General features: G+C 39.8%; 1 protein-coding gene across 1 annotated transcript in view; it reads right to left on the bottom strand.

The window, feature by feature from the left end:
* Positions 1-15,747, bottom strand: part of MYOM1 (myomesin 1) — a 137,908-nt gene extending 122,161 nt beyond the window's left edge. Inside the window, exons 1-2 of the mRNA XM_059895709.1 lie at positions 15,586-15,747; positions 9,977-10,301 (exon numbers count right to left, since the gene is read on the bottom strand). Of these exons, the coding sequence (XP_059751692.1) occupies positions 9,977-10,278 (302 nt within the window). The 5' untranslated portion in view covers positions 10,279-10,301; positions 15,586-15,747. The remainder of the gene's footprint in view (positions 1-9,976; positions 10,302-15,585) is intronic.
* Positions 15,748-22,614: the final 6,867 nt, after the last annotated feature.

Genomic DNA, 22,614 nt, shown 5'->3' with positions numbered 1-22,614 from the left:
GTTAGAAGAATGAAAAGACAAGTCACAGAATGAGAGAAAATATTTGCAAACATTAATAAAGGAATTGTATGTAAAATATTTAAATAACTCTAATGATTCAATAATAAGCAGAAAAAAATCCAATTTAAAAATGGGCAAAAGATTTGAGCAGGCATTTCACCAAAGAAGATACACAAATGGCTACCACGCACATTAAAAAGATGGTCAACATCGTTAGCCATTAAGTAAGCACAAGTTAAAACCACAATGAGACCCCACTACACACCGAAAAGAATGGCTATAAAAAATAAGACAGAAAATAACTAATGTGGATAAACTGGAATCCTTGTACCTTAGTATGTGAATGTAAAATGGTATAGCTGCTTTGGAAAAGAGTAGTTTCCTGTAATGTTAAACATAAACTTAGCACACAACCCAGCTGATATTTTAGAATGTGCAAAAGAAGGTTCACTTCAAACAGAAAGCCTTAACTTTCTGTAATAATTTCATTTATTCAACAGAAAACTTATTTAGTATCCACTGTGTGCACAATAGCGTGCTTGAAGCCGGGGTGGGAGGGGGATATGAAGATAAATTAGATAAATTAATGACTCTTGTTAGGACTTCTGTGGTGGCGCAATGGTTAAGAATCTGCTTGCCAATGCAGGGGACACAGGTTCGAGCCCTGGTCCGGGAAGATCCCGTATATCACAGAGCAACAAAGCCTGTGCGCCACAACTACTGAGCCTGTGCTCTAGAGCCTGTGAACCACAACTACTGAAGCCACAACTACTGAAGCCTAGAGCCCATGCTCCGCAACAAGAGAAGCCACCACAATGAGAAGTCTGCGCACCACGGCGAAGTGTAGCCCCCGCTCTCCCGCAACTAGAGAAAGCCCGCGCGCAGCAACGAAGATCCAGTGCAGCCAAAAATAAATAACAAAATAAAATAAATTAATTAAAATTTTAAAAAGACTCTTGTTTTCTGAGAGCTTTACCATCTAGTAGGGGAGTAAATGCTACCAGGCCTGATGTGTTGAATTATGTCAATCATGGAAGAAAGGATGGAAGGATAGAAGGAAGGCAGGCAGATAAGCAGAAAGATTAGAGCAAACAAAAGTTGAATTCACAGGCTTGGAGACAATTTCTGTCTGGGGTTATCAGGGAATCCTTTGTGGAAGAGCTGGACATTAAAAGATGGGTAGGTCATCCCAGGATGACACAGAGATATGTGCAAAAGCTTGAAAATAAATAGAAGTTCCATTTTCATTGCTGACTTATCTATGTGTTGCCATTAGACTTTACTGAGTCGCTACAAAGGAGTTGAACTCATTTTTATTATTCTAACAATTTTCCTTTAAAACCGCTTCTTCATATATATTTACAACCTAGCACTGCTGCGTATAAACAAAATGCTCAGCTGTTTCCCAGAAGGGAGGAAAAGGTGGTGGTTTTACTGAACTATGGGTCAGCTTCTAGTAAACTGTCCTTCTTGGCTGTCTTTGGTCATTTGGTCAGCCCCTCCCCCTCAGGGCTTCTGGGATCAGAGGGTCCATCTCTTTCATCTTCAGAACCCCCTGGAGGGTCAGGAACAAGCACTTGGAGTTTGCAGTCTCTTTTCTCATTTCTATCTTTCTATCAGCTGCATTTTTCCCTGTTGCAAAACTTGAAAGACTGTACTTTCCCTGGGTTTTGTGAAAGGTTGTTTTGGGTCTACTTTTGATATACAGCAGCTTCGTCCTACATTCCTCCTTTGGTATGGGTATCATGTCAGCCTCAACACTTTCTACTGACCTTTTGATTCTCCTGTTTCCCAATCTAAACTCTTAAGGAACTTTCAGGAGAACATCAAAGTTAGTGGATAAGCAGGAGGCTTTGAGTCCTTTTTTCACTAATATACTTTCCAGAAAAGGTCTCTTAAAAGATACAAGCACGAATTTAGTTTGATCAACATCATCCTTGAAATTTACTGACATACAGTATCATAATAAATAACAGTCCCTTGGCCTTTCTTTCTGTCTTTGCATTATTTACCTTATAGTTATCCTGTTTTCCTCTCTATTTCAGTCTCTCAGCATAAAAATATCTCATTTTTACTTTTATTTTTATTTATTTATTTATTTATTTTTAAATATTTCAGCTTATTTTTTTTTTAAACTTTGGGTTTATTTAATTTATTTATTTATGGCTGTGTTGGGTCTTCGTTTCTGTGCGAGGGCTTTCTCTAGTTGCGGCAAGTGGGGGCCACTCTTCATCACGGTGCGCAGGTCTCTCATTATCGCGGCCTCTCTTGTTGCGGAGCACAGGCTCCAGTCGCCCAGGCTCAGTAATTGCGGCTCACGGGCCTAGTTGCTCCGCGGCATGTGGGATCTTCCCAGACCAGGGCTTGAACCCGTGTCCCCTGCATTGGCAGGCAGATTCTCAACCACTGCGCCACCAGGGAAGCCCATTTATTTATTTTTAATTTATTTATTTTATTTATTTATTTTTGGCTTTTTGGGGTCTTCGTTGCTGCGCTCGGGCTTTCTCTAGTTACGGAGAGCGGGGGTTTCTCTTCATTACAGCGTGCAGGCTTCTCACTGTGGTGGCTTCTCTTGTCGCAGAGCACGGACTCTAGGCACGCGGGCTTCAGTAGTTGTGGCTTGTGGGCTCTAGAGCGCAGGCTCAGGAGTTGTGGCACACGGGCTTAGTTGCTCTGTGGCATGTGGGATCTTCCTAGACCAGGGCTTGAACCTGTGTCCCCTGCATTGGCAGGAGGATTCTTAACCACTGTGCCACCAGGGAAGCCAAAATATCTCAGTTTTAGTTTTTAAAAAATTTTAGTTACTTAAATAGTAATATAACCACAATTTTTTCTTCTATTTATTGCCTTATTGTTTCCATTATTTAAATTTCCGCTGACAAGTAACATTTTACTCTCCCGTTTAGTAATTTGCCACAGCTAATGTATAGGTAGACATGTCTAAAAACAAATACCAGGGGGGGTCTGAACCACTTCTCAACATGAATGTTAGAACAGTCATGCTCTAGCAAAGGCTAGTGGGTAGAACACTGAGAGACAAATCTTTATGGTTATCACATACACCCTTCAGTTTCTATCCATTCCTGGCTATTTTAGAAATTAATTTAACCCAACTGAGTGAGTAGGCCTATTTTTAAGCAGAAGTGAAAGAGTCCACTCCATATTTCCTAGATATATTATGCAGGACACTTGACCGTAATATCAGGAGATGCCTTATAGAGTCTAGGTCTGTGGACTGAAAATTGTCCAGGGTTGGTAAAAGTTAGCCTTATTAACTTATTTACAAGGCAGCCCAGAAACCCACATTCCACCCCACTCTGAGGATGGTTGCTAGGGTTGACTAGACTTTGCATGAAGGTTACCTTCCTCATTTGAGGTGCTCCTGCTATCTCCTGTTTCAACTAGAAAGGCTGCTGTGGAAAAGGTCAAGCCTGCAGCAAGGGCTCCTTGGGCTCCCACAGCTCAGAGAGCTCTGTGGGGAAGCTAAGTTACACTCACTGCTCGGCCAGCAGTGGACAGAGTTAACATGTTACCTCTGAGCGATGGGAGGTAACTGCATGGCCCTTCCTCCACCTTTGGCTACTCATTCAATTCCCACTCTATGAGGGGACATGTCTTCCTTCTCACAGCCTGATTCACCTGCCTATGGAAGATTAATGCTATTCTGGGGGTATCTTGTAGCATCTAAACTTGAATTTAACCTGCAAAAGAGCATGATGAATAGTATTTTCAATGTAGAAACAAAGCAAATGAAGCAGAGAATGAATCACGTCTTTCTGGGCCTCAGGGTATGTTATCTGTGGAAGGAGGGGCTTGAATTAGATGAGCTTGTGGTCTCTTCCTGCCATTCCACAATTCTATGGATCTACAAACTGCCAATTGTATGAAACTGGTATTACCAGGAATGATACTCCTAGTTCTCTCTCCGCAAACAAGTTGCAGGTTTACAGCAATGAGAGTCGGAGATTGATGCGTGGTGAAGGCTACTCTCTTTGGACGCAGGGTTTATTTTGGGGATTCAGAACACAACTCAATTGCCTTTTAAAGAAGGAACTGGCAATAAACCTGTCCATTTCTGGGCGGAATAAAAAAGAATAACTGGCTTTCTGCTTTCATTAGATGTTTCCCCTGATCTTCTCCTGTCATATAGGAAGTAATATGACTCATCATTTTCTTAGTACTTAAATTCTGGAAGACAAATCCCAGAATGCTGTATTTGCTACCCAGAAACTTATGGTGCCTTTTCTTTATATATAATAGTTAAATCTTTCTTTAGAGAAGAGGCTATATCTTAATCCTTCTTACCCTATTCTATTTTTTATTGCTTCCATAACATTTATTACCTTTTAGCATGATTTAAATTCAGTGTCCTTTTTATTATATTTATTGTTTATGACCTATCTCTCCATGCTAAAATATATGCTCCAAGAGGGCAGGAATCTTTGTCAGATTTATTCAGTAATTTATCCCAAGTACCTAGAGCAGTGCTTAGCACACAGGAGGCACTCAGTAAATATTTACTGAATGAATGAACAATACCTAAACCTCACTAAATGGTCCCTGGGTGCCCGCTATTATACTACACACCTTACATGATTATCTCTTTTAGGGCTGCCAACATGAAGAACAATCATTTTCCTCATTTTACAGATGAAGAAACTGAGAGTTTACAGGCATATCCAAAGTCGCAAGTGTAATTGCATGTAAGTACAGGCTTGTTTGACCCCAAAGACTATCCACTTGCCATTACGTTAGAACATCTAGAAATGGAGATGTAGAAAATGGACACTAATCCGATACCCATAGCTGAGGTCAAGACACACAAATGTCCACAAGGCAGCAGACTTCTTTGGTAGCATCGTTTGAAACCACACTGGGTTGGGAAAGGGAGAAAGTCTTCAGGTCCCCCTCAGTCCCTGCTGTAATCAGATCCATCAATAAAAGACAGGGGTTTGTGTTTTGTGGTCTCTGTTTTTAGCATTGGTATCTTCTGTGAGAATTACAACTGGTTTGAACATTAGCACATTAGTTCTCTGCAAAGTCTAGAAGTTTCAAAAGAGGTTATGATCTGGGTAACAACCAAGGGTCAATCAATGTGACAATGTGACATGAGTGTAGGTGAGGGGCACAATTTAAGGTTATGCACAGTGCCCAGGGCAAGTCACTCATGTTTCAGTTTTCTTATTCCCAAACTGGTGTCTTCCAGAGCCCTTGTGAGTCTCCAGGTCTGATTCTAAGTGACAGTTAAAGAGTGTGTAAGGTTCCAGGTTTGGCGTTCACAATGCCCCTGGGATTTTCTAGCTATTGTTTCTACCTATTGTTCCCTGCTCTAAATCTTGGTTTCTCCAGGAGAAGCAGGGGAAAGAAAAGGAAGCATAATGCAAAACTACACATTGATGCTTCAAGAAAAATATGGTAGCCATGTAGTCAAGGGGAGTTACTGGGAACTTGTAGAAAGGGTGGGGGACTTGGGGTAGGTTGGGGTGCTCAAGTCACTATTCCACTATTTGTTAGTGTAAGGAAGAAAAGTCATTTAATCTCTTTGGTCTCCAATTCTCTCATTTAAAAAAAATATTTTCTTATTCTTTGTACATTTTTTTGTGCTATTTTAAAAATTTGTTTATTTATTTATTTGGCTGCGTTGGGTCTTTGTTGCTGCGCATGGGCTTTCTCTAGTTGCGGCGAGCAGGGGCTACTCTTCGTTGAGGTACACGGGCTTGTCATTGTGGTGGCTTCTCTTGTTGAGGAGCACGGGCTCTAGGCGCGTGGGCTTCAGTAGTTGTGGCTCATGGGCTGAGTGGTTGTGGCTCATGAGCTCTAGAGCACAGGCTCAGTAGTTGTGGCACACGGACTTACTTGTTCCGCAGCATGTGGGATCTTCCCAGACCAGGGCTCGAACCCGTGTCCCCTGCATTGGCAGGCAGAGATTCTTAACCACTGCAGCACCAGGGAAGTCCCTCCAATTTTCTCATTTTAAAAATGAGGATAATAATTTCTACTTCTCAGAGTTACTGTAAAGTGGTATAGAGAATGCTATGCTGAACGGCATCATATGAGCTGGATTTTAATCTGTTTAGAATCAGACAATCTGATGCCTACCATTACCACAGAGGGTTGAGGGGCCCATCACCCAAGAACTGTGCTGTGTTGTTCTCTGGTTTCTGGAAGTTATTCATTTCTACTTATCAAGCATAACAAAATATTTCTTTTTTACTTCCATCTTACTCAAAAGAAAGGATGGCACCCTGATTTCCATATACCACATTCCCTGTAAACATCTTCCTTATTTCATCCTAATTCCTTAGAAAGGGATCTTCAGGTCACACACTGGGCTGTCTGACATTTATATGTAGACTTTTTAGTGCAGTGGTTGTGACTTTTGTTGAACCACAGAGTTCTCTGAGAATCTGATAAAAGCTAGGGCCCTTCTCAGCAAAAAAAAAAAATTTCATCTGTGCCTAATTTTGCATATAATTTGAGATCATCCAAAACTCTGTTGAAACCTATTCATGGACAGAGGCTAAAAACCGTTGCCTAATGGTTGCAAAGTGGTCATGAGTACCATTTCTCCTTTAATCTCTAATAGTATTTGTGAATTACTAACATAAAACAATAGTCTTGTATCATTTTGTTTTCCTGAATTACTTTCTTTAATTTAGTTTTTTTTTTTCTCACTGTGACTAAGAACAAAAGCATTTAGAATAAGCCTTCCAGCATTTATTTTATAACCCTTGGCTAAGAATGCAATTGGTAAACCAATCTGAGCTAAAACCACACTGACTCTGAACAAGCCATTGTTCTTAAGTCTTAACTGAGGTCAGCCAAGCCCTGAGCACATATAAATCTCCATAGTTTCCACTTTACTACTGGACATCTAACTACAAAGCAGAGGCTAAAAATAGATCAAGCCTAGTGTTCATATACACTCCACAGAATTGCATTTCCAACCCCACACGAGTTTTAATTAACAACACTCTTTGCAACCAAAGAGAGAGACTTCATTTAGCAGGGAAAAGTTGATCCACTTTGAAAAAGCTGAAATACAACCTGAAGGAATTATGAAGATTTTGAAATGTTCACAGAATATTATCTGCTCCTGTTAGCTCTAGGTCTAAAAAAAGAAAAACTAAAATACCCCTGGGATTAGGTTAGCTTTCTTTTCTTTTATATTGCATTACACAAAGGAAAAAATATTGACATCTTCTTCCCTTTCTTGTTTCTAGGTCTACATTTCTACTAAGTGGAGTTGCTCAAACATAGCAAGCCATTAATAAATACCTACTTACCTACATAAATACTTATAGAGCAAGAAGGAAGATGTGAGGTCGAGTATAGAAAAATAATTACAGTTCTACTTCCTACACAAAGTTTATTATCTGAGGCTCTTTATAGTTAAAATGGCTAAGTCTTCCAAAGATAATATAGAGCAAATGTTTTCTGGATAAAATATAAAGATGCTCAAAATTTCAATTACTAATATTAGATATAATTTATCAGATTGTAAATAAATATGAATATCGCATCTGTGGTTAAAAAAAGAATTTGTATAAAATTAAAATAATTTTAACAAAATTTAGCAATAGAGTTTAAGAAGTAAAACTCTTTGAATTACAGATTCATAAAACTCTGTAGCCTCTACAGCATTGAGGGAATGAAATAAGTACACAAGGAGTTACCTTAACAACTGTATGGTAATAAAAATACCCATTTTCTACATTTTCTATAGACTTGGCACAGACAGACCAGGAAAATGGATATTTAAAACATAATCTTCTCTATCACAGGACAGCTGCTTTCCTAAATGAGGTTCTTAAACATATGTATGGGACATTCTTCAGGAGAACACAGTGATACTGTCACATAGCATGGTGCTCATTCCTATTTCCTTTGGAAGGCAGGTATTTGAAACAAGAGCTAAAAGAAATGAATTCACCTCCTCACTGACAATATTTCCATATTTGCAGCTAATTTGAGGTCCTTATGAATATCCCCTGGCACACATGACCCATGAAAGTGAGATTGTAAAACGATCCTGTTCCATTTTAAATGGAATTTCAGAATGTTGCCATCACACATTCCAGGTAAACTCCAGAGACTCTGGTACTGAACATGCAGAAGCTCCCAGGAGGTCGATGTCAGTGCCCAGGAATCACAGCCGTGGATCAGGTACTGCTTAAACCCACAGGGATTCAGGCGTTTCTGCCTTCAGAAACTGTCTTTACATACAAGCCACCATATTATTTCCTCAGTAACTTTTTTAATTCCCAGAAATAAACACCTTCTCCAGTTGCCCTAACAGATATTTTGTGGACTTAAATTTTGTAAGACAAAATTATATCTGTTTATAACAAATAATGCAACCTATGCCAGATGGAGGAGATTTGAGGCAGCAGGTGATTACTGATCACATAGCCCAGGAATTTTTATGTTTTGAAGTTCAGCAATTCTTTCTGTGGACTATAGACAGATGTTTAATAAAATCACATGAATCTTGCAAGTGTGTTTTAATCCCCATGACACATTTTGCTCTGGATATGGAGAAAATAAAAATTGGCTTGGACTGAGAAATTATCTGCCCAGCATTTATCAGGCTGCAACAACAAACACAGAGAAACCAAGCTCAAGGTTCACAGGAAATGTGTCTCCCGGGGACACTGCTGCAGTAGAGTGTTGTGATAACCTCCTCCTTTGGGTGACTACAGGCTCACCGAGAAACTTTCTTCTCTAATATCAAACATTATCAGTAGGCTTGCTGTTTGAAATTTTATCAGGAAGAATGAGATATTGCTTTCTTGCGTGGAGGAGTTGCTGTTGACACAGAGAAGCAGCCTCAGTTCCCAGCCCAGGTGCTGAGCTCCACATAAGGGGTTTCTAGATACAACAGTCCTCATTTATCTCAACTTGACTTGTTTCCAAAGCAGCAGGACACTGGATTCATTTTTCAGACCAGACCTGCATCTTAACTCCACTCTTCCTAGAATCCTACTGAAACTCTCTTTTCCTCTGGTGTGTGGTCTCCCTCATTGCAATGGGTTAAATCTAATTTTGTCAGAGTACCAGTTTGCTCCTGGTATTCTTAGGCTGACTGAGATAGGGCCATGTTTTTATAAAATGCCCTGGCTAAAGAAAATATTTGCTGCTTGAATAATAGCTCGGAATTTTAACCTTGGCTTTCATATATTGAAAGAATAGAACCCATCTCTGCTGTAGTTTGGGATCCTGTGGTCTGTGAATTTCAAATTCTATTCTCATCTACGACTTCCCTGGTGTCGCAGTGGTTAAGAATCCGCTTGCCAATGCAGGGGACACGGGTTTGATCCCTGGTCAGGGAGGATCCCACATGCCACGGAGCAACTAAGCCCGTGAGCCACAGCTACTGAAGCCTGCGCACCTAGAGCCCGTGCTCTGCAACAAGAGAAGCCACCACAATGAGAAGCCTGTGCACCACAACGAAGAGTAGCCCCTGCTCGCTGCAGCTAGAGAAAGCCTGTGCGCAGCAACAAAGACCCAACACAGCCAAAAATAAATAAATAAAATAAATTAAAAATAAATAAATAAAATAGGAAGTTAAGACTCTGCATGAGCATTTCTTTAAAAAAAAAAATTCTATTCTCGTCTAAGTTGAAATGTTCTCAGGACCAGGAAACCTGCTGTGAGTATTGAAATGAGGTTTCCCAGCTCTGCTGCTGCTGAATATTGAACATGACTTGTGGCAAAACTTCTCTGCTTCTAGCAATATCGCAGTTGGCAATTCAAGCAAGACACCCCAGGGTGGCTGTGAAGCTTTTTGTGAAACTCAGAGAAGGAAGGTAAAGGGAAATCGTAGACATAAGTCCCAGGCCCCCCAAAACATGGCCTTGCTCCATACCTGGTTTAAAGGTAGGGCTGCCAGTAAGAAGATAAGAAAATGTGACATGGGGGAGTTATTCAGAGAATGTGGCTTTGCCCTAAATTTGTAAGGCTGCTTTGGACATACCCGTGGGAGTAGCCATAGTCGTAGGCTGATGCAGTCTTCCGACTGACTGCAGATGAGAGGGCAGACTCGGAGGCCTGGGAAGCCTGCTGCTGGTAGGACGCGGCGGACACCTGGCTGAAGGCCTCAGACTTCTGGCGGTGGGCAGCGGAGGAGCGGCTGCTGTAGGCAGTGGAGCCATGGGTGTAGATGGCCGACCTTTTCTTCTCCTGCTGGTACTGGCTCATGGTGGTGTGAAGGTCTTTGTTGCGGTAGCTGCGATCATAGTGCTGGTGAAGTTTCTGATAAAAAGGCAGAGACATCATGTGCCCCCAGGGAACCAGGCAATCTACAAGAAAACAACAGTTTGGGGGTGAACTATTAAGGAACAAACCCAACAGAACAATTCATCTAAACCAACATGTAAAAATTAATACTCTTTTATCTGTTCCAAAGAGTAAGTGGAAACTGATGTGAAGGTTAGTTTAGCTGGTTACTCAATAAACTCCTTGCTTCATAGCCCAGATGTACCCCCTCCTATCATTGTGCTGTCTTCTCCTTCTTTTTTTAAATATTTACAAGATCTTTACAAAGTTTCCCTATTGTGCTTTTTCCTTAGACCTTTCATAGCATATATTTCTAATTTTTTGGCATTTCATTCTGACAGGGGCTTCATCTGAGAGAATATGTAATGATGAAGAGTCTGCGTCCAGCCAATGTGGTTTTCATTCAACAAATAATTACTGAGAACCTATTTTGAGCCTGGTACTATTCCAGCACAGGAAATACAGAGATGAACAAAACAAACAAAATCCCTGCTCTGATAACCCTATATACAACCTTATAATCTATTGCAAGAGATAGACAAATAGAGAAAATAAAGTGTAAAGTATATTAGAACCTGCTAAATGCTATAGAGAAAAATAAAACAAGAAGGTGGGATGGGATGCAATTTAAACAGCATCATCAGGGATGATGATGATGACTGAGCATGAAAGTGACATCTGAGCATGAGAATATCTGGGGGGAAGTGTTCTGGTTAGAAGACCATTGCAAAGGCACTGGGGTGTGAGCCTGCCTGTTGTACTCCAGGCATGGCAAATAGGCCAGTGAGGCTGCGTGGAGTGAGGGAGGTGCAGGGAGAGGTATAGAAGATGATGTCAGAGAGGTGGAGGGTGGGGAGGGCAGATAGTGTAGTGTCCTATAGGTGACTGTAAGGACTTTGAATTCTATTCTGAAAGGGCTAAGGAGTCATTGGAAGGTTCTGAGCTGAGAATCACTCTTGCTGAGTCTGAGAATAGACTGTTGAGAGACAAGAGTGAAAGCCAGGAGACCAATTAGAAGGCTGTTATGGGCTGAGTTGTATCCCCCCCAAAATTCATATATAGACATCCTAACCTTCAGTACTTCAGAATGTGACTGTATTTGGAGATAAGATCTTTACAGAAGAAGTGAGGTTAAACTGAGGTCATTAGGATAGGTTCTAATCCAATACAACATGATTGGCATCCCTATAAGGAGAGGAAATTAGGACACAGATATGTACATATACAGAGGGAACACTGTGTGAAGACACAAGACGATGACCATCTACAAGCCAGGAGAGAGGCCTCAGAAAAACCAGCCAAGCTGACACCTTGATCTCAGATTTCTAATCTCCAGAATCATGAGAAGATAAATTTCTGTTGTTTAAGCCACCCAGTCTATGGTACTTCGTTATGGCAGCCCTAGCAAATTAATATAAAGGCCACTGCAATAGTCCAGGCTAGAGATTATAGTGGTAGCAGTGGAAGTGTGAGAAGTGATCAGACCCTGCATGTTTTGCAGGTAGAACCAATAGCATTTGCTGAAGGTTCTGGATTAGGGTGTGAAAGAGAGGAATGAGAGATGGCTCCAAGGATTTTGCCTGAGTAATTGGAAGACTAAAACTGCTATTAACTGAGATGAGCCAGGAGTGTAACAAAACAGCAGTTCAGAATGGAAGAACAGGAGACTGGTTTGAGACATTCTACATTTGAGATACCTGCTAGACACCCTAGTGGAGAGATTAAGTGATTAATCTTAGACTTAATTAAGAGATTAAGTTGGATATGTGACTCTGGAACACAGGGTAAAGGTTCAGGATGGAGACTTACATTTGGGACTCACCAGCATTTAGATGCTATTTAATGCTAAAAAAAATAGATGAGAATGAAAGTCCTAGGACTGAACCCTGGAGGATGCTTATATTGTCATATAACAATCTCTCTTGAATTTCACAAATACTTCAAAAAGGTATAATGTCAAGGCAGAAAAATTCCATTAAGAACATGAAGGCTTCTAGTCTTCCCACATAAAGAAGCAAGAAAGTCAGTCATCAGTGTAGCAGTTTGCATTGTGAACGTGACCTAACAGTCCTACTGAAAGTCAAAAATAGGTTTGCTTAGCATAGAGAGGGGAGACTTCAGACTGTATTATCTTTCTTGAATAATCTGTCCACTGACAGAAGCATATCAGCCATATTGACAACCCTGGATGAAGTAGTGGTTTTATGGAAGTCCCCTCTTCCATTTTAAAAAAATTTATTTATTTATTTGTTTATTTTTGGCTGCATTGGGTCTTTGGTGCGGTGAGCGGGCTTCTCATTGAGGTGGCTTCTCTTGCTGCAGAGCACTGGCTCTAGGCGTGCAGGCTTCAGTAGTTGTGGCACGTGGGCTCAGTAGTTGCGTCTCACGGGCTCTAGAGCGCAGGCTCAGTAGTTGTGGCACACAGGCTTAGTTGCTGTGCGGCATGTGGGATCTTCCTGGACCAGGGCTCAAACCTGTGTCCCCTGCATTGGCAGGTGGATTCTTAACCACTGTACCACCAGGGAAGCCCCCCTCTTCCATTTTTAATGCTTTTGTGCATGTCAAATTTTTTACAAGTGAAATTAGTTGTAATAAATTTTTCAAATCTTTTAAAAAAATTCTAAATGAGGACTGAATCCTTCTAAACTTGCCACACTTTCTGTCAAGTCTAAATCTACATTTTAGGACTTCCCTGGTGGCGCAGTGGTTAAGAATCCGCCTGCCAACGCAGGGAACATGGGGTCGATCCTTGGTCCAGGAAGATCCCACATGCCGCACAGCAACTAAGCCCATGAGCCACAACTACTGAGCCTGTGCTCTAGAGCCCGTGAGATGCAACTACTGAGCCCATGTGCCACAACTACTGAAGTCTGTGCGCCTAGAGTCAGTGCTCTGAAGCAAGAGAAGCCGCAGCAATGAGAAGTCCGTGCACCACAACAAAGAGTAGCCTCTGCTCGACGCAACTAGAGAAAGCTCGCGTGCAGCAACGAAGACCCAATGCAGCCATAAATAAATAAATAAATAAATAAATAAATAAATAAATAATTAAAAAAATAAATCTACTTTTTAGAAAGCCTTTTAAAGTACAAGACAAGCTTGCTCTTCAATTCAGTTCCATTAAAAACAATGAGATAAATATAAAAAGTTTCTACGATGAGCTGAAAAGCTGTTTCCCTTTTATTATTACTTTATGTTTTCTTGTCATTAGTCCTGCAGATTTCCAGGCCAAACCTCAGACTTAACAAATGAGGATCTTTGGTGAGAGGGGGAGCAGGAGACTGAATTCTACACAATTTCTCAAAGTGTTTCCAATGTACACTGAAGTTTGAGAAATGCTTGGCTTAGAAGATAGGAGTGATTTTAAGGACAGGTAGAGAATAATATTTCAATGGATTTTAAATGACTAGTGTGGAGAAGTTTTCAATTTCTTGTGTTTTTATTTCAACACCTTATAAAAATTTTCACCTCTTAAAAAAAATTTTTTTTTAAATCTACTTTTTTTAACATCTTTATTGGAGTATAATTGCTTTACAATGGTGTGTTAGTTTCTGCTTTATAACAAAGTGAATCAGCTATACATATACATATATCCCCATATCTCCTCCCTCCTGTGTCTCCCTCCTACCCTCCTTATCCCACCCCTCTAGGTGGTCACAAAGCACCGAGCTGATCTCCCTGTGCTATGCGGCTGCTTCCCACTAGCTATCTATTTTACATTTGGTAGTATATATATATAACCATGCCACTCTCTCACTTCGTCCCAGCTTACCCTTCGCCCTCCCCATGTCCTCAAGTCCATTCTCTACGTCTGCGTCTTTATTCCTGTCCTGCCCCTAGGTTCTTCAGAACCATATTTTAAAAATCTTTTTATTTAAACTAAACAGCATGTATTCCCTAGAGAAGAAAATCCAGTAAACTTCATTCCAGAAATATTTATGTTAGGGCTCATGGAAGATATCAGTCTACATGGCATTTCCCAAGAGGAAAAAAATAGCTACTAGCAAGCAACTTTGCTTCAACCCTTAAATAGATTGCTATTTTCTGTTCTAAAATACATAGAATGATGATCAGGTGTAATGAATAATTATTAGATACATTTTTATAAAACAAAAGGGTTGAATATATAAATATAGAAGTATATGATCAGGCATTTATAAAGATGTTTGGTAAGTTTCTGTAATGATACATACTACACTGCAACACAGCAAATGTTATTTGAATGATGTCCAAATAATAATGAATGACCTTCCTGTGTATTATAAGCTAAATTCAGAACCCAAATAACTTGAAATGTTGTTATTTTCACAAAATAAAATCTTTAAATGTCTTGCCTCAATTCTATTTTCCATTCTCTTTATTTCTATTTTCCCCAAATATATTTATTTTTAATAATACTTAATAGTCCAAGCACAGAGATAATATATTACAAGTAAACGGGCTTTGGCCTTATGTCAACTCAGCTGGTTGTCATAGCTCTGACCTCTGGAACAAAGGTACAACTACCTTCTCTTCATCAAGTAAGTGAGGATTATCCCCAACACATGACAGAGTGTATTGGGAGGAAAGATGGTTTGGTTGTCTTCCATTCCTTTAAGACCTGTGTTTTTTCCTGAAAATAATTTGGGAATTTAGGAAGAGACAGTAACTGCATAGTTGTAACTGTGACATGATACTTTTGTACAGGCATTAGAGGCTGAAAGCTGATAAAAATTCTTTACAGAAAATACTAACTTTAGGATCATGATGTGGTGCTCTTTGTTGCCTCTGAAATATTGCTTAACCGTTTTCCGATTAGAAATACCCAATGTACCCTTACATTCATCCACATGGCACTGTCAGAGCAAAATCACTGAATTAGAAACTAGTGACTTCAGAGCTAGTTTACTCCTTTTGATCTAATATGTAATCAGGGAGTATTGTAGGCGTATGGAAGAGAGAAAACACATGATTTCTTGTTACCTTACCCATTCCAGGTTTCAACCAAACCACTGAACTGTAACTTGGAAAGAGTACTTGACTCACGCTTACAGTTCTATCTGAGACAGCTATTATCTTTTTATAGTTCCAGGAACAGTAGCTTAATTTTAAAAGAATCCACTGATCTGAGAGAAGAGCTGTGCCAGCACAAACTGGCACCCTGCCGCTTGTTTTCCTTCCCCGGAGCGCCACTTTCCTATTTCTCTGCTATTCTTACATCTCTTTGAGAAAACTGCTGAGCTCAGAAGATAGAAAGAAACCACACACACTGCAGTGCTGTTGAGCACATAAAATATCAAGTGCATTCTTCTGCCTCAAGGTCACACTTACCAGTTTCCAAAGGAGTGATGGTGGTGGAAATGTTCCGACGTGACTGTGGAGCTGGATGAGAGAATGAAAAACCCACGTAGGTTGAATCCAAGAAAAAGTTAAGAGGCAGGGCTAAAGACAGGACCCTGGGGCCAGTTCAAAAATAATGCATGTGGTCAGGCAGTAGAATGTCAGAGCCACACAGCCAGCCTTTTATGGCCAAGAGGGCAGATAAATATAGCACCAAATGGGGAGGGTAGTCCTAAACCGAGAGGAAGAAGGAGGCCCTGGCAGATAGCTGCCTCAGTAATTAATTACATTAATGCCAGTCAATGGCTCTGGCCTGATTAAACCAAATGTAGGATTTTAATTTGGCTATAAGAGCTATTTTCAATATAATTTTATCACAGGATATTTAAAAGCATAATGGAAAGAGTGGTTTGTGTTGAGAGCTAAAAATAGGTGCAGTAATCTGATTCCCAAAATGGACTTCATGGAATTTTAATGCCAAGATACGGTTCTGTATGTGCTGTTCATAACCCATGTACAATACATTTAAAAGACACAAGGTGAAAAAAAGAACACGAGGCTAATTAGAGACAAGCAAGTAAGAAATGGGTCACATGTGGTGGAAATTTTGGCTTGACGATCACCGTTTCTCTCATTTCAGGAAAATTTACAAAGTAGGTTATAGCTTCAAGTTTGAATCTTTGATTCCCTATTCATTAACTAAAGCCTTTAAGAAGCAACAAGTTTTATCTTTCCTAAAGTCAGAGTAGGGTCAGTCTATCTAACAAGAGATTCTCTTTCTTTGTTTTTAGAATATGTCACAAATTCAGAGGTGGAATAACCTGGTGGCAAGAGCCTGCACTTTGGACTCAGATCAGACCTTGATTCTAGGCCACCGATGGCATTTAATAGCCAGGTAACTCTAAGCAGTGTATTTCTCCTTAAGTTTCATTTCCTTTCTCTATAAAATGGGGATAACAACATCCAAATTAGGGGACTGCTATGGAGATCAATGTGATAATGCAGAGAAAGCACTTAACCTAGTGATTGCCACAAATGAAGACTCAGTAAATGTCAACTATTGTTACCGAAAGTAATAATTGAAAAGCTCATTGTTCAGATTATATGTACGGAGAAGGTTATGTCCTGATGTGATATTACATCAACTAAATACAGATCCACTTGTATCTACCAAAATATTGAACAGACCCAATATCGTAGCCTACTTTATAATTCCTTCCTTGATGATAACTCCAGTTAAGACTGTTGAGAACCTATCAAGTGCCAGATACTCTGATAGGCACTTTATATACATTATCTCATTTAATTCTCATATTGCCCTATAAGGTAGGTATCATTACCTTCTATAGATGAGGAAACTGAGGCTTCGAGAGGTGAAGTCATTTACCAAAGAGCACACAGCTAGGAAATGACATAAATGTAATTCATTCAGAGATATTTGGATTCCAAAGCCCATGCACTTTTTGTCACGGATTGCCTTATCCTCCATCCAATGATACTTTGTCTATAAGAAACTAGATATTTTCAAATGGTCTTTCGAGTGCGATATAGGTCCCCACTCATAACTTAGGGTCAGCTTTTGAGCTACCCAATCAATGTATGTAAAAGAATGTATTCCACTTAGTACTGACCAAATTCAACCCAGCATTTGTTTATCTAAATGCACCTCTAGTCAGTGTGCATACGTACATTTTCGCTGTCAGGAAACCATAGAAGGATTTTCCAAGCTTTACGTTCCCAAGTATCCATTTGTTCTCTGAACATCCAATACAGAATGGCAGTGGTTCTTCCAAGTTTTATCCACCAGCCATTGGAATAGTTCCCAGTGAGTCATTTCTCTAGAGAGCATGGTAAGTTGCTTCAAATCTCCTTGAAACAGAAAGAGGAAAAATAAGCAAAAATAAGAGATATAAATCATCATAATACAAGCTAATATTTAATAAGCATTTGCTATATGCCAAGTATTAATAATGCTAACTACTTTACAGTATTTTATTTGACCATGATACACACATAAAAACATTTCATGGATTATGAAATTAAGATTTAGAGAGATTAATATTCTTAAAGTCACGCAACTAGAATGTGACAGAAAATTCAAACCTAGGTCTGTTCTACACAGAGCCCAGCCTCCTATATATCATCCTGTACTGCCTTATAACCATTTAACTCTGTGTGTGTGTATGCGTGTGTGTGTGCAGATAGATACATACATACATAGATAGTCAGATAGATAGAGTGTGCCATATGCCAATAATGTCCACTAGAAGTAAGAACTCTTACCAAAGAAGAGTCTTAGTTATATTTCCCATGTAACAGACAACTATTAGGTCAAGATTTACTGGCTACAAATATCAACACATTAAAATATTTACTGAACTTTGATCCCTGTTAAGAATGCAAAATGAGGGCTTCCCTGGTGGCGCAGTGGTTGAGAGTCTGCCTGCCAATGCAGGGGACGCGGGTTCGAGCCCTGGTCTGGGAAGATCCCACATGCCGCGGAGCAACTAGGCCCGTGAGCCACAATTACTGAGCCTGCGCGTCTGGAGCCTGTGCTCCGCAACAAGAAAGGCCGCGATAGTGAGAGGCCCGCGCACCGCGATGAAGAGTGGCCCCCACTTGCCGCAACTAGAGAAAGCCCTCGCACAGAAACGAAGACCCAACACAGCCAAAAATGAATAAATAAATAAATAAATAAAGGAGTTCCTTTAAAAACAAAACTTTAAAAAAAAAAAAAAGAATGCAAAATGAGAGAAGTCCACACACATTTGTGGAAAAGCTAAAATATCATTTATTCATTGATGCTCAGGATCCCAGTGAAAGCCAAATAGTCCATTTCAAACAAGTGTACAATAAGATTTGGCAAAAGAAGTATAAGCTAGACGCAACCAAGTCTCCTAAGTGATCTTTCTGCTGTTGCATCATATGGATTCAGCCTTTTCTAACAACATATTTATCCAAAATATAAATATTCAGATAATAAACTACCTACTGTGTTGTACTGCATAATAAAACTAAAGATGAAAAATTTAGTTGGGCTTTGACAAATCAATAATCGTGATTTAATCAAATTGCCTTATAGATGTATAATCAATTAATCTGACTTAATCATGATGCCCTTACACATGTGTCAGTTTTCTGAAAACTTAATGAAATGCTAATCTACTGTTAATTTCAAATTTCCCAGAAAACCATCTAATGCAAAATACTTTTTAAAAAGTGTATAACTATATAAGTCTGGAAATTTCAAAAATATTTGCTTCCAGAATTACAATTAGTTTTTTAAGAAAGCAATTTTTAAAAAATCTATTTTTTATTTTTTATTTTTTTAATGCTATTCTTGTCTGCTTACATTCTTTTTATGTATGTATGTATGTATGTATGTATGTATGGCTGTGTTGGGTCTTCGTTTCTGTGCGAGGGCTTTCTCTAGTTGCGGCAAGTGGGGGCCACTCTTCATCGCGGTGCGCGGGCCTCTCACTATCGCGGCCTCTCTTGTTGCGGAGCACAGGCTCCAGACACGCAGGCTCAGTAATTGTGGCTCACGGGCCGAGTTGCTCCGCGGCATGTGGGATCTTCCCAGACCAGGGCTCGAACCTGCGTCCCCTGCATTGGCAGGCAGATTCTCAACCACTGCGCCACCAGGGAAGCCCAATAAAGCAATTTTAAAGTAGATACATCTTCTCTTCAAACTAACTGTAAGGGTATTAATATTTTTATAAGTGTGAAATGATGAGCTTAACTAACTGTAGTGTATCCTAAAAGCCAAAATAAATGTATAAATTATATTTAGCCACCTAACAATTTTTGTTTTACAGTAGAAGTGGAAACAGTAGCAAATCATTTTTCTATACATGAGGGAATAAACAAAGATATATTCTTTAGAAATAAGGTAAACAAAAGCAAACAAAAACTAAATTCCAACTGAAATCAAGAAAGTTTAAGTTTCTGGGGGGTTTAGTTAACAAATAAAACCCATGTATCAATAATACAGAAAAAGAAAGACCTGTATTTAGTCAGTTTAATTCATAAAGCATTTATTGAAAACCGACTAATGTGTCAGGCCCTGTGTTACGCCCTAGGGTCAAGTGGTGACTCACTCACGTCCTCAAAGTAGCCACTGTGTAGTTGGGTAGACAAAGATTACTTAAGAATAACTGTGGTACAGGGCTTCCCTGGTGGCACAGTGTTTAAGAATCCGCCTGCCAATGCAGGCGACACGGGTTCAAGCCCTGGTCTGGGACGATCCCACATGCCGCAGAGCAACTAAGCCCGCAAGCCACAGCTATTGAGCCCGTGTGCCAGAACTACTGAAGCCCGTGCACCTAGAGCCCGTGCTCTGCAACAAGAGAAGCCATGACAATGAAGACCCAACACAGCCAAAAGTAAAAACAGACAAACAAATAAATTAATTTAAAAAAAAAGAATAACTGTGGTACAATGTGATAGGTGAAATGATGAACACAGCACATAAGAAAGAATGTGACTGGTTGTTTTATATGTACAAAGCAAAACCAAAAGAATCCTTCTCCTTTAAAAGATAGGAATTAAAGGAGCAAATCTAATATATCACTCATTGCTCACCTATTACGCAAAGCACGTGCTAGGTACAGGGAAGCAAAATGACTGACACGGGCCCTGTGGTCAAGAATTTCTAAATTCTAAGAAATTTCTCCAATACAAATGCTTTCAACAGAAGGCAAAGCTCAGCCAGATTATTTGGTGAGCTCTTTTAAGTTGTAAATTAATTGTATCCTTCCTATCTCAGAGTTGCCTAATTAAAAAATATATATGTATATATATATATTGGCGTTTGGCATCTAGTCCTGTTGTTCACTGAGTGACTTTGAAAAATCATTTCCCCTCTCTGAAGCTCCATTTTCTCATCTATAAAATAAAGGGTTCAACCAGATAATCTTTAAGGTGTTTTCTAGCCTGAATAACTGTGCTATCAATCCAAAAAGCAGCTGTTTTTTCTTGCCTGGTGTGTAAGCTGATTAGCAACATCCTATGTGGAGCAATTTTGAGGGGAATAAAGTAAATCCTCCTTATTCCAAGAGTTCTGCTTCTACCTGCTAGCTCATGTCTGAAATGCTCTCTCCTGAGAGTGTCATTTTATGAATGTAAATCCCTATTATACTAGAAATTATCCAGAAAGATGTTTCAGCATGTAATCAGTTAAGTCTTTGCGTGACAGGCCAGAGTCTCAGATTTATTATGAGTAGAGTGGTGGGAAAGGAGGCAGAGGGGAGAGGTGATGGTTGAAAAGGGCTAGAGGAGGGGACTAGGACTCTTTTTTTTTCTTTAATTTATTTTTGGTTGCGTTGGGTCTTCATTGCTGCGCGCGGGCTTTCTCTAGTTGCGGAGAGCGGGGGCTACTCTTCGTTGCAGTGCGCGGGGGCTTCTCATTGTGGTGGCTTCTCTTGTTGTGGAGCACAGGCTCTAGGCACGTGGGCTTCAGTAGTTGTGGCACGCAGGCTCAGTAGTTGTGGCTCACGGGCTCTAGAGCACAGGCTCAGTAGTTGTGGCACACGGGCTTAGTTGCTCCGCGGCATGTGGGATCTTCCCAGACCAGGGATCGAACCTGTGTCTCCTACAATGGCAGGCAGATTCTTATCCACTGTGCCACCAGGGAAGCCCGGGACTAGGACTCTTATCAGAAGCCAAATCTCATCTAGTTATTAAATGAGCTCGATCTAAACTAGATGAACTAGATCTAGATCTAAAATTAGATCTAGTTCTAATTTTGCCTGTATCCGGGCAATGGCCAAATTAAGCCAATGCAGTCAACGTCTTGCATCAGGACCTACAGGCTGTGAGGGGCAACCACTGACCTGATTTGTCCCTACAGTTTAGCCTTTTCTAGAAATTTCATACAAATGGAATCATATAATATGTAGACTTTTGTGTCTGTTTTTTTTTAACCTAGCAAGATGTTTTTGAGATTCATCCATGTTGTTGCATGATTCAGCAGATTGCTTCTTTTTACTGCTGAGAAGTACTTCATTAAAAGACACACCATGTTTTGCTTATCTGTTCATCAACGAATCAACTTTGCATTGTGTCCAGTTTGGGGCTAGTATGAATAATGTCACCTTGAATTTTTAAATCTATTTTTCCTTATATGGTTAACCAAAGTTGGTGTGATAGATAACAGAAGTATCAAAACACTGACCAAAAAGTATTGCTATCTAACACTTATATAGTACTTACTATTTGCCAGGTGGTATTAAAAATGCTTTATATGTATTAACTTCTTTATTCCTGACAACAATTTATAAAGTAGATACTATTATTATAATACCTTTTTCATTAATGAGAAAAACTGAGTACAGAGAAGTTCAGTAACTTGTTCCAGGACAAACAACTAAAATGTGTTAAAGCAAGGATTCAAATTCAGATAACCCAGATCCAGAGTTCATATGTTAACCAGTACACAATATTCCCTTATAATTAAAACAAACCAATTCTGAAAAAATTCTATAGCTTCCTCAATTCTTTTAATATTGCAGATACCATTTTTATATTTGATGCAGGCACACGTCTCCAAGTATTAATTAATTATGTTCTGTGTTCCCTTATTCTCTCTTTCATACCATAAGAGTCCCCTTTCCTCCCCTAGTCTACACTGGAGCAGAAACAAAGATGCAAAAACACAATAAAACAAAGTTTCAGACTACTAGTTTCAGATACAAGCTTACAGAGCTAGCTTTCCTATCCTGCTCACTAGATAAGACAGCCTAGAAAAAAGGAGAGGGAAAAGGCAGGGTAGTTACTAGAACAGGAAAGCAAAGACCAAAAGAAGGGCTGGGGTGATCCTCAACCTGGAAGGAAATGGACCTTTGATGGAAAGAGCAAGGGAGCAGAGAGAAAGACAGGGAATAATTTTCTTCAAAAATGAACTCAACTTTGGAGACACTAAGTGAAGGAAGCCAGTCACAATGGACAAATGCTGTTGTATGATTCCACCTACATAAGGTACTGGGGTCAAATTCAAGGTAGAACAGTAGTTGCCAGAGA

Source organism: Balaenoptera ricei, chromosome 14, assembly GCF_028023285.1.
Source record: "Balaenoptera ricei isolate mBalRic1 chromosome 14, mBalRic1.hap2, whole genome shotgun sequence".
Classification (NCBI taxonomy): Eukaryota; Metazoa; Chordata; class Mammalia; order Artiodactyla; family Balaenopteridae; genus Balaenoptera; species Balaenoptera ricei.
The sequence above is the reverse complement of the archived record's forward strand: the minus strand, read 5'-3'. Positions and strand labels throughout refer to the sequence as shown.